This window comes from Polypterus senegalus, chromosome 18 (assembly GCF_016835505.1).
Source record: "Polypterus senegalus isolate Bchr_013 chromosome 18, ASM1683550v1, whole genome shotgun sequence".
Classification (NCBI taxonomy): Eukaryota; Metazoa; Chordata; class Cladistia; order Polypteriformes; family Polypteridae; genus Polypterus; species Polypterus senegalus.
This window is the reverse complement of record NC_053171.1, coordinates 47176420-47189511: the sequence shown is the minus strand read 5'-3', so window position 1 is coordinate 47189511 and position 13092 is coordinate 47176420. Positions and strand designations below refer to the sequence as shown.

General features: G+C 42.9%; 1 protein-coding gene across 2 annotated transcripts in view; it reads left to right on the top strand.

Moving 5' to 3' along the window:
* The window catches only part of txndc16 (thioredoxin domain containing 16), a 169205-nt gene that overhangs the window by 54967 nt on the left and 101146 nt on the right, over positions 1-13092 (top strand). For both annotated transcript variants that reach the window (XM_039741384.1, XM_039741385.1), the window contains exon 14: positions 12264-12432. In XM_039741384.1, the coding sequence (XP_039597318.1) occupies positions 12264-12432 (169 nt within the window). The remainder of the gene's footprint in view (positions 1-12263; positions 12433-13092) is intronic.

Here is a 13092-nt window from a genome sequence, read left to right as displayed (position 1 = left end):
CTCGAACTGCCTTCACTCAAGCCCTTTAGCTGCCTCCCATGCGCGTGTGTGACAAGGCCCCCTTAGCCCAGACCCGGCGGGTCGGGCGACTAACCGAGAGGTCGTGAACCCGAGAAAGAGCATCAGCGTTGGCGTGGAGAGCGCCCCGACGATGAACGAGCGAAAACTTGTACGGCTGCAGGTCAAGAAACCACCGGGTGACCCGCGGATTCGACTCCTTGTGGAGGGCCATCCACTGTAGGGGTGCATGGTCCGTGACAAGGGTGAATTCCGCCCAACAGGTAGTACCTCAGCTGAGTAATCGCCCATTTAATCGCCAGAGCCTCCCTCTCCACCGCAGCATACCTGGTCTCCCGGTCCAACAGTTTCCGGCTCAGGAACATGATGGGGTGCTCCACACCATCGACGCTTTGGCTCAGCACGGCGCCCAGGCCTGTGTCCGAAGCGTCCGTCTGGAGGATGAAAGGCAAAGAAAAGTTAGGTGCCATCAAAACAGGTGTGGGCGTAAGGGCCTGCTTTAAGTCACCAAATGCAGCGCTGTTTTTCAGTCCATACCACAATGTTCGGGCCCTCTTCTTTGTTAAATCAGTCAAGGGCCGCTCTCTCCAAAACCGGGTACAAACCGGCGGTAGTACCCGCTAACCGAAAGGCTTGGACCTGCCGCTTGGTTCATGGACGGGCCATTTCAGAATGGCATCAATTTTGGAGCACTGTGGCCTTACGGTACCCGACCCACCAGGTAGCCTAAATATTTGGCCTCGCTTAATCCAAGAAGCATTTCTGGGATTAATCCGAGCCCGCCTCACCAAGTGTCCGTAATACCGCTTGGACATGCTGTAGGTGTTCCTTCCATGTGCTGGAATAGATGACCACGTCATCCAGGTAGGCAGCACTGTATGAGTTATGAGGCGAAGCACTTTGTCCACCAGGCGCTGAAAGGTTGCTGGAGCCCGTGTAACCCAAATGGAAGGACACGATACTGCCAGTGTCCGCTAGGGGTACTAAGCGCGTTTTTCCTTCGGAGTCCGTTAAAGGAACCTGCCAGTACCCTTTCGTCATGTCAAGTGTGGTCAGGTATTGAGCCTGTCCAAGCCTCTCGAGGAGGTCGTCCCACGCGTGGCATTGGATAAGCATCAAATTGGGAGACTTGATTAAGCCGACGGAAGTCATTGCAGAACCTCCAACTTCCGTCAGGCTTACCGACGAGCACAATGGGGCTGGACCAGGGACTATAACTTTCCTCAATCACACCTAGCTCCAGCATGCGCTTGATCTCAAGCTCCACTTCAGCCTTTTTTGCCTCGGGAAGGCGATCACGGCGTTCTCGGACAACAACCCGGGCTCTGTCACATGTTGTGCTCAATCAGAGAGGTCCTTCCGGGTTCTCACTGACTACCTCCCGAACGGTCCGGATAACTGTTTCCAGCTCCTGCCGCTGTCTGGGACTTAAGTCCGTGCGGTTAAGGTCGTGTGTGTGGCGAAGAGTGAGCGGGCTGGCGGAGGAGGGATCGGGGTCCCTGTCCTTCCACGGTTTCAGCAGGTTCACATGATAAACCCGCTCCTTTGGCCGGCGATTGGGTTGACTCACCAAATAGTCGACCAGTCCCTTCCTCTCCTTAACCGTAGGGGCCCTGCCAGTGGGCAAGCAATTTAGAGTGGGAGGTAGGCACTAGGACCATGACCCGATCTCCGGGCGGAACTCCCGAAGAGGCGTGCGCGGTTGTAGTACCGGCCTGTGCTGCTTGAGCCTCCTCCATGTGACTTTTAAGGACAGGCCGAATCTTTCCAAATCTATCGCGTAACTGCGCGATATACTCCAGTATGTTTGTGGAGGGAAGAGCCTCTTCTTCCCAGCCTTCTTTCAAAATATCTAATATGCCCGAGGTTGTCGCCCGTACAGTAGTTCAAAGGGGAGAACCCGTGGAGGCTTGTGGGACTTCCGATAGGCAAAAGGACGAGGGGAGGAGCTGATCCCAGTTCCTTCCATCCTCGCTGACCACCTTACGCAGCATTTGCTTGAGAGTTTGATTAAACCTCTCTACTAATCCGTCGGTTTGAGGATGATACACGAGGTCTTTAAATGCTTTATTTTCAGTAATCTGGCAGTCTCCTTGAACGTTTCCGAGGTGAAGGGGGTCCCCTGGTCTGTCAAGACTTCTTTGGGGATCCCCACGCGCGCGAATACCCTAGTAATTCCGTGCGATGGCTTTAGAGGTAGCTGAGCGCAACGGAACAGCTTCGGGTATCGTGTAGCGTAATCCACGAGGACTAAAATGTACTTGTGTCCTCGGGCTGAGGGCTCCAGGGTCCCACCAGGTCGACCCGATTCTGTGGAAGGGAACGTCAATCAGTGGAATAGGAATGAGAGGAGCACGGTCCCTCCTAGGAATTTGTCGCAGTTGACACTCCGGGCAGGAAGCGCCAAAGCGGCGAACCTCCTCATTAATGCCTGGCCAGTAGAAACGGAGCTTGATCCGCTCCAGAGTTTTTTCGGTGCCCAGGTGGCCACCTAGGAGGTGGGCGTGTGCTAGCTCACAGACCTGCCGCCGGAAGGTGCGGCACTAGCAGCAGCCTCGTCTCCTGCCCGTCATGCATTGCTACACGGTAAAGGAGGTCATTATCTAGCACAAAGTAGGGGCCCTGTGGCATCGACTGATTAGTGCGCTGGCCATTGACAAGGACCACTGCATTTTTTACAAACTTCAGGGAGTCATCATTCCATTGCTCCCTTCTAAAAGAAGCCGGCGTTTCTTTAAATTGGAACCGCAACACGGAGAGAGGGTCAGCGCGACCTCAATGGGCGTGGTTTCCTCCCGCTCCGCGGCGTTGGTGGATGGCGTGTTAGCCCGCGGCGGCCGGAGTTGCCACGTCAGTCAGGGCGACTGCCGTCTCTCTCTGCCGGCTGATTACACGGCGTGGAGGCAGCTTGAGACGGGTTATCTCCGTCCATAACGAGGCCCAAATTAACCCGGAGTGGTATGTGTCTCACCGCTTTTGATTTTAGACCAGTCCGCCCTAGTATCACCGGGTGTGGAGGATCAGGTAGGACGCTACGGTGAGTTCTGAACTGACCCTCCGTAACTGATGACACAGCGGCGGACCTGTACCAGCGGATGTCTCCGTGGACACAGGTTATACCGGTCTTAAATTTAGCCACTGTTGCGGTTGCACAAAGCGGCGGGCAACAATGAAATGTTGCTGCGGTCGAACAAACCTGGGGTCTTGTGTCCGTTGACGATCACCACGCCAGTATGTGGGACCGCCAACGGATTAGCCAGAGCACACCAACCCCTCCTCACCCTCCACCTGCATTCCTCCTTGCCTCCAAGCGGTTTGCGCGCCGCGCCCGGGCGCCAATACTGAGCTCCGGATTGTACAGGGTGGGGCTAGGTCTTGGAACATACCCGGCTGAGTTTGACATGAGGACGGTTCTGCTCCCCAGAGTGTGAGGCCGCCCTCTGCGTCTCCATAAGCTCTATGAGCTCAGCATGTTCTTAAACCGCCGCCCCAAACCGGCTGGGTGAAGCCACGGGAAGCGCTTCCAGGAGCAGATAGCAAGCTACCTGCTCTATTATTTGGTAGGGCGTGTTTTCAAATGGCGTAGCCAATGCCCTACCATTGCCCATAAGGACCAGGCTTGTTTGTTGGTTGGCGTCAGGGTCCAACCTCCATTTTTATTTTATTCACCTGCCAGTCTGGGGCACCCCTAGGTGGTAAATGGGGCTTTGGTTTCGCAGGGAGGCAGGCACTCTCCCCAAGAGAGCATACTGAGTCCCTTTGCCTCCCCCTCCAGGGCAGCCCAATTCTGTGAGCCCCACCCGCACACTCCCTGGCCACTCCAGATGGGCTAGTTATGAGTGCGGGAGCGGAGCCCGCACCGGTCACGCCGAACCACGGGCACCCTCCCGCCTGAATACTCGGCCCGATGCGCTCCCACCTGGGTATATTGCAGGTCCTGTCCCCTTCTCCTCGGGACTTCTCCATCCTGCCGACTACGCCACTGTCACAAGAACGAGACATTGACAGATAAAGAGTTGGGGCAGCCACCCGTATATTGTGGTATCCTGGCTGCAAAAGTCGTTTTCTTAACAAAATACAGAGCACTGAAGTGCATACAACCGAGTCCAAAACAAGACTAAAGAAACAAAGGAAAAGGGGCAGGTTTTAAAGGGGAGACAGGAAGTGAGGTCGTATGGATCTGGCACGTGGTCTTCCACCATTGGCTCGTAGCGGAGGTGACATCAGAGGGACTGGAGCTGGTGTGGCCGACTTCCATTGGCTCAGTCCCGAAGTGATGTCAGGAGATCCAGGTGAAATCCCGGGGATGGTCTACAGGCAAGGGAGAAAAGAGTCAGTGCACTCTGCCACACCCGGCATGCCTCGAACTGCCTTCACTCAAGCCCTTTAGCTGCCTCCCATGCGCGTGTGTGACAATATATATATATATATATATATATATATATATATATATATATATATATATAGATATATATATATATATATAGATATATATATATATATATATATAAATAGATAGATATGACAACAACACTCATATCAATGACAAAACAATTACATTAACAATCATCTTACATTATTTTTAAAATGTTTGCTTTTCTTTTTCATATCTTCTTTAACACACTACTTCTGCTAGCTATATATATATATATAGTGCATCCGGACAGCATTCACAGCTCATCACTTTTTCCACATTTTGTTATGTTACAGCCTTATGCCAAAACTAGGCTGACCTGCCTTTTAAGGCGACCGACTTTTAAGTTGACCACTTCTTAAGGCAATTCAATATGTAGATCAATTTGATATTTTATACAAACTCATTAATTTGGTTATATTGTATTTGAGCGGTATTACTTTAATACTCGTAGTTTCTGTTATTTTTGTGATGAAATTTAAACTTTTTTTCTATATTGAGGTCGCCCTTTTGAACCCTCCTGATATTTACTACACGGTGAGGCATTTGTACTTCATCAACATTAATTATTTCCAGAGACATAATTTTGTCTATTTTTCCAGCACATCGCGCACAAAAGCAAGGGAACGATGGGAGCACCAGAACTCTGCTCACATCATGTCGCTTCGTACCTCAAGCTGCAAGTAGTAAATCTGTGATAAGCGGAATACCGCTACGCTTTCCACTTACAGGACGGAAGGACAATCCCGACCACTTTTATATAGTAAGAAAGAAGAAGAAGATATTGCACAGTCTGGAGTAGAAAATCATCTTTTACTTGGAAAAACAAAACTACAAATCCCATCGTGCATTACAAAATGGACGGGGCGTGTGTGAAACTCCGCGCTTGCATAGCACTCACGGGACGGAAGGACAATCCCGACCGCTTTTATATAGAAGGATGGATTAAATTCATTTTTTTCCTCAGAATTCTACACAACACCCCATAATAACAACGTGAAAAAAGTTTACTTGAGATTTTTGCAAATTTATTAAAAATAAAAAAATTGAGAAAGCACATGTACATAAGTATTCACAGCCTTTGCCATGTAGCTCAAAATTGAGCTATGGTGCATCCTTTTTCCCCTGATCATCCTTGAGATGTTTCTGCAGCTTAATTGGAGTCCACCTGTGGTAAATTCAGTTGATTGGGCATGATTTGGAAAGGCACACCGCTGTCTATATAAGGTCCCACAGTTGACAGTTCATGTCAGAGCACAAACCAAGCATGAAGTCAAAAGAATTGTCTGTAGACCTCCGAGACAGGATTGTCTCGAGGCACAGATCTGGGGAAGGTTACAGAAAAATTTCTGCTGCTTTGAAGATCTCAATGAGCACAGTGGCCTCCACCATCCGTAAGTGGAGGCAGTTTGAAACCACCAGGACTCTTCCTAGAGCTGGCCGGCCATCTAAAGTGAGCGATTGGGGGAGAAGGGTCTTAGTCTGGGAGGTGACCAAGAATCCGATGGTCACTCTGTCAGAGCTCCAGAGGTCTTCTGTGGAGGGAGGAGAACCTTCCAGAAGGACAACAATCTCTGCAGCAATCCACCAATCAGGCCTGTATGGTAGAGTGGCCAGACTGAAGCCACCCCTTAGTAAAAGGCACATGGCAGCCCTCCTGGAGTTTGCCAAAAGGCACCTGAAGGACTCTCTGGTCTGATGAGACAAAGATTGAACTCTTTGGTGTGAATGCCAGGCGTCACGTTTGGAGGAAACCAGGCAGCGCTGATCACCAGGCCAATACTATCCCTACAGTGAAGCATGGTGGTGGCAGCATCATGCTGTGGGGATATTTTTCAGCGGCAGGAACTGGGAGACTAGTCAGGATAAAGGAAAAGATGACTGCAGCAATGTACAGAGACATCCTGGATGAAAACCTGCTCCAGAGCGCTCTTAACCTCAGACTGGGGTGACGGTTCATCTTTCGGCACAGAGCCAAGATATCAAAGGAGTGGCTTCAGGACAACTCTGTGAATGTCCTTGAGTGGCCCAACCAGAGCCCAGACTTGACTCTGATTGAACATCTCTGGAGAGGTCTTAAAATGGCTGTGCACTGATGCTTCCCATCCAACCTGATGGAGCTTGAGAGGTGCTGCAAAGAGGAATGGGCGAAACTGGCCAAGGATAGGTGTGCCAAGCTTGTGGCATATTCAAAAAGACTTGAGGCTGTAATTGTTGCCAAAGGTGCATCAACAAAGTATTGAGCAAAGGCTGTGAATACTTATGTACATGTGACTTCTTAGTTTTTTTATTTTTAATAAATTTGCAAAAACCTCAAGTAAACTTTTTTCATGTTGTCATTATGGGGTGTTGTGTGTAGAATTCTGAGAAAAAAAATGAATATAATCCATTTTGGAATAAGGCTGTAACATAACAAAATGTGGAAAAAGTGATGCGCTGTGAATACTTTCCGGGTGCACTGTAAATATATATATATATATATATATATATATGTATATATATATATATACTAATAAAAGGCAAAGCACTCACTCACTCACTGACTCATCACTAATTCTCCAACTTCCCGTGTGGGTGGAAGGCTGAAATTTGGCAGGTTCATTCCTTACAGCTTCCTTACAAAAGTTGGGCAGGTTTTATATCGAAATTCTACGCGTAATGGTCATAACTGGAAGCTGTTTTTCTCCATTTACTGTAATGGAGATGAGCTTGAACGCCGTGGGGGCGGAGTTTCGTGTGACATCATCATGCCTTCACGTAATCACGCAGTACATAGAAAACTAGGAAGACCTTAGAAAAGCGCTTAAGAAAACATGCATTATATAATTTAGAAGGCAGCGAAACAATAAGAAGCGAGCGAGTGACATATACAACCATATTTATGAGTTCTGCTACTTCGGAAACAAAGCACGATGTAAACCTACACTTTAAATTAAGTTCATAGACAGGCTGCCGCTGGCGTTTGTAATTTAGTGCCTGCCCATATAAGGCCGTCCGTCAGCGGCAATCCAATAGCAAACTCCACTAAATATTCACGGGTTAAGGACTGTGCTTATGCAGAGGAAGATGAGATGGTCAGGGTGGTGTTTGGTACAAACTCAGCGAAACTGCGAGAGAAAGTTTTAAGTGCCAGGACTAAGGTAACATTAAATACAGCCATGGACATAGGACGAGATGGCACCAGCACAGCTGGGAAACTTCGATGCATGTACACCGAGCGGCTCACGTGAACTGACGCAGTGCACAGATAAAAAGCAACAGTTCCAAAGAGTGCTGAACAAAACCGAATTACACAATTGAAAAGGCAGCAAAAAATATGAAGCGTCTGATACATACAAGCATATTCATAAATCCAGCTACTGCGGAAACAAAGCACACGGTGGAAAAAGTTAATGTCCCGCTAAAGGAAGACAGTGTAAAAAAAACCCATGCATGCAGTGTGTCACGGCTCAGATAAAGAAGAAGACGAGCTGTTTATTGATGCAGTAAGAAACGAATCGATGAATGAAACCTGTCATCTTTACAATGATTGACAAACACGGAATGTAACTTGAACACAACACATCCTACAAATACGAACCTGATTGAAAGAAATAATGATAATCAAATCATTGATGACAGCAACACTCAGTAACACTCACAAAACAAATACTGTATATTGACAGTCATGTTACGTTATTTTTAAAATGTTCCCTTTTCTTTTTCTAGCTTTTAACACACTACTTCTCGCTCGATACGGGTGTATATATATATCCCGATCTACATACTCGAATAATGGATACTTTATTCGCCATCAATGATTGTTTTGGTAAAGCCATATGCTCCGTGTATTCATTAGATGAAGGGTAAAAAAGTAAGAGCGAGGGGAGGATGACTTATTGAGGCATGCAGGCTGTAGTCTGGCGTCAACTCTATCTGAATTGCGATCACATTTAAAAAATATATATTTTCAAGTTCTATTTAGTCCATATGTGTCAAACTCAAGGGCATGGGCCACATCCAGCCAGTGTAATTATATCCGGCCCGAGATCATTTTATATACTGTATTATTGTTATTAATGGCCGGGTATATGAAGCTGGTAACACAATAAACTACAGATCCCATAATGCAGCGCTTCAGCTGCCTTGCATCAGGGTAACCTGAATGCAATTCAGAAGATACAGAAAACAGCATAATTAAATAAGAATCTGACACTTCAGCGGACGTTTTAACCCGTGCACAATCACAAAGTGATTTCAAGTGAAGCTGCTTTTATGGGAGACACAAATGCAGCAGTGCACCTTGCCTCACTTTCCCTGTTGCCAAGTAATGTTAAACCAAGTCGTCACTACGGTGTTCCCAAATACGCACTTTGCTGATAAACTGAGCGCACTGAGTTTGCACGGCGCTTTGGTGACTTCGAAGAACAAAAAAAGTCCGTCTACATGCGGCTCGAACCTTATGCATGTTTGGTAGCACATATCTGTGTGAGAAGCTCTTCTCAGTGATAAAGACTAACAAAACAGCACACAGAATCGCCTCACTGATGAGCACCTGCAATCCATCCTGAGAATCTCCACAACACAGAACCTCACAGCAAACAGAAACGAACCTGTGGCCAAAAAAAGATGCCAGGCGTCCAGCTCTAAAATGACATATGAGCAAAGACAACTGAATGATTTGATTTGTTATTGCACGTAAGAGCCGGGAGTCAACCGTTTTAACAAACAGCGTATTGCACTGATCTGAAATAGCTGTGTGTGTATATATGTAGATATGTATGTATATGTATATATATGTTTATATATGTGTGTGTATATATGTATATGTATAGATATGTGTATATATATATATATATATATGTTTATGTGTGTGTGTGTAAATATATATATATATGACAACAACACTCATAACTCTAACAGTGACAAAACAATTACATTGACAATCAGGTTACGTTATTTTCAAAATGTTTCCTTTTCTTTTCATTGCTTCTTTAACACACTACTTCTCGCTGCAAAGCTATTATTTTGTAGTATATATATATATATATATATATATATATATATATGTGTATATATATATATATATGTGTATATATATATATGTGTGTATATATATATATGTGTGTATATATATATATGTGTATATATATATATGTGTGTATATATATATATGTGTGTATATATATATATATATATGTGTATATATATATATATATGTGTATATATATATGTGTATATATAAATATGTGTATATATAAATATGTGTATATATATGTGTATATATAAATATATGTATATATATATATATGTGTATATATATATATATATGTGTATATATATATATATATATATATATATATATATATATATAAATATGACAGCAACACTCATCACTCACAACAGTGACAAAACAATTACATTGACAATCATGTTACGTTATTTTCAAAATGTTTCCTTTTCTTTTTCATTGCTTCTTTAACACACTACTTCTCCGCTGCGAAGCGCGGGTATTTTGCTAGTATGTGTATATATAATATAAAAATAAAAAACATCCAGCTGTACTATAGAGTTTGGTGTTATATATAATATTTTTGAGAAACAATAAATGCAACAGTTTCTGATTTCTCACCATGAAGCCAATCTTCATCTAAGGGTTCATTAGTCTTTGGCCATCTATAGATTGACTGGAAAAATGCTGAGGAGAGGCTTTTGGTGAACACAGTGTTTTACCATCATATGAACATCGATCTTTTATCTTCATTTTCTAGCTCTTTTTAGGTGTTTTTTCCTAGTTTAGTGATTCTGGCTTTAGATACAGTGACTGACTAAAACATGTCAATATCTAAACTGTCTATTGAACTGCTCTTGTACGGCAAACGCTTCTGAGCCTTTCTTGTAGGGACCTCGCATTTCAGAAACAGTTTCATCCCAAGAACTATAAATGCTAATCAATCAAGTCAGTCAAGTGCTCCTCGTAGGACTGTTTGTACTTATAAGTACAATCACCTTACTGTAAACTTGTGATAGTTATAATATTGCACATCCTGAGCCACTTTATAAAGCGTGTATTTAGATGAAAATATCATTTTTAAGATGAAATGCAGCAAAATATGTTTATTACATTATACAGATAAAATGTTAACATCATTTAAATAATCTTGGTTGTTAATAATTAAACATGTGAGGACACGGTGTCGCAGCGCTAGCTAGTTCAGGGATTGTTCCTGCCTCGCACTATATTCTTGCTGGGTCTGGTGTGACATTGGTAGGATAGATGGATAGAATAATTAAACATGTACTACGAAGACATTTAGCTTTTGAATGATTGTACATTTGTCTATGTATGCTGCTACAACTTGTAGATGGAGCACTTATACTGTGAGATTTTGCCGAAAAGCATTTACTGCAATTCTAGAGTCTGTTTTCATATCAAAGGAACATGCAATTTTTTGTTTGGTCTAAGGTTTATAGGCTTGCAACAGTTGCTTGACAGGACAGTTTATTTTTTTTTGGTCAATAAATGGATGTCGCCATATGCGTGTTGTTAAATTAGCAGCAGGTTTTCATATCAAACTTATAACCAGGTCTTTCTCCGATAATTTACCTGAAATCCTTTACTTATCATTTATGGGCAGCAAGGCAGCACTGTGGTTATTGAGGCTGCTTCACACATCCAGAATCTTTAAACTATAGACAATAAGGACAAGGGATCATTTTCCAGAATCTCTATTGTAAATATTGTAATGTATGTTGGCACAAGTAGCTTGCTTTTCAACATTTTATTTCTTTTACAAAGTATTTTTGTATTACCATCAATTTTAAAATGTTTTATTTTTTTGCTTGTGTTTCCTATTAGTTGGTTAAAACATAACTGTTAGGGTCATCTTTGTACTTCCAAGTCAATTATAAGTTATCTTCTGCATTCCTGCAACTATAAAATATAATCTTCCTTACAGTATATAGTGTGTATCTTAAGAAGGACAGTATCTAACTCACCAATAAAAGTGATAATATTAAATTGTGCCCAAGCTAATTCAGAAAGCCTTACATAGATCAAATAGGAAGGTTACATAATGTGATAAATCTTGCATTACAAACATTCATACTATGTACAGACCAATGAATACCTTGATAAAGTTTGCCAAAGTTACACATTTTTCAATGTGCAATAAAAGTATGCCATCCTGCCATCAGTTTAAATTCCAAATATTGACAACTATAGTAGATATTTAAAAATGTATTTGTATTAAACACAAAAGGAAATCTCAAAAGTATAAAAAACATGTAAGATAAAACCCTGCCCTTCTTGGCCTAGCTGCTGTAAATATTGTATATCTTTCATTTCTGCCATACACCTTTGTTACCACATAGCACTTTGAGCTACTGTTTGTATGAAAATGTGCTATATAAATAAATGTTGTTGTTGTTGTTGTATCCCTTCTGACAGTACATCTTACTGCAAGAGGGATATCTTTTCTACTGCTTTCAATCCCAAAAATGTATGCTTTCTTCCACACTGAATAAAGTGACTACTGTAATATTCCGTGTCACCTGCTGCTCCTCAGTGTCCTGCTCATGAGTGACTTTCTTTCTTTGATACCAATGCCTCTAGCTTTTGGAGCACTATACATAACTGAATCTTCTGCTCACACTTCTTTATTGGGCAACTGATTTTGGTACCCCCTTGCCATCCACCCACCCATTGTCACTAGATGGACATATTTAAAATATTTTTTTTTTAATTATGATTTTCATAATGACCCTTTTAGAATGAGTGGTGTGCATTATTAGCCTTCACAGGCGTACGGAATAATTGGAAAACCATAATTTTTTTTTCTTGCCTTCACAGATGCAACAGATGTAACTCTTGCCTGCATAAATTGTGCAGATTGGACAGAAGTGTGCATGAGTCAGAACGCAACTCAGTTTCCTGTGGTGATACTTTACAGCTTCTCTGAGATGCCACAACAATATTGTGGCATGTTGGGCACTGAAAGCCTTTATCGCTTTATAAGACTGTAAGTAATTAGCTAAATGTTTTTTGTAGAAGAGGATGGCTTCATCATCTTCTGAATGTTGAGCAGTGGCGGGTAGAGTAGCCAAAAATTGTACTCAAGTAAGAGTAGCATTACTTCAAAATAATATTACTCAAGTAGAAGTAAAAAGTAGTCATCCAAAAAATTACTGAAGTAAGAGTAAAAAAGTATTTGGTGAAAAGACTACTCAAGTACTGGGTAACTGATCATAATAAATTATTTTTTCGAAATGTAATAAGTAAAAATATAAAATAATGTGCAAATTCTGCTATTCCCAAATAACAAAATAAAACATGAGTACAAATAAATAACATCTTTACAAAATAAAGATGCACAAATGACACAAATTTCCAAATCTCAGTTTTTCACAACAAAGCTTTTGAAGCCAATACCTACAGTAGGTAACATGTATGTTTGAACAGTGCAAACTACTTACAGTAACAAGATATGCTGTACACTGACAGTATAATACTGCATATCCACTTCCCCTCCAAATAGCACAGCTAATAGAAAATAACATTGGAACAAGGCAGCTTCTACACGTACAAGAAGTCTCACTTTACCATGACTGTCTGTGTCTGTGCACGTTTGGTTAAAACGTGCTTGTTCTTCATTCAGTGAAGTGATGCTTAAGCTTCAGCA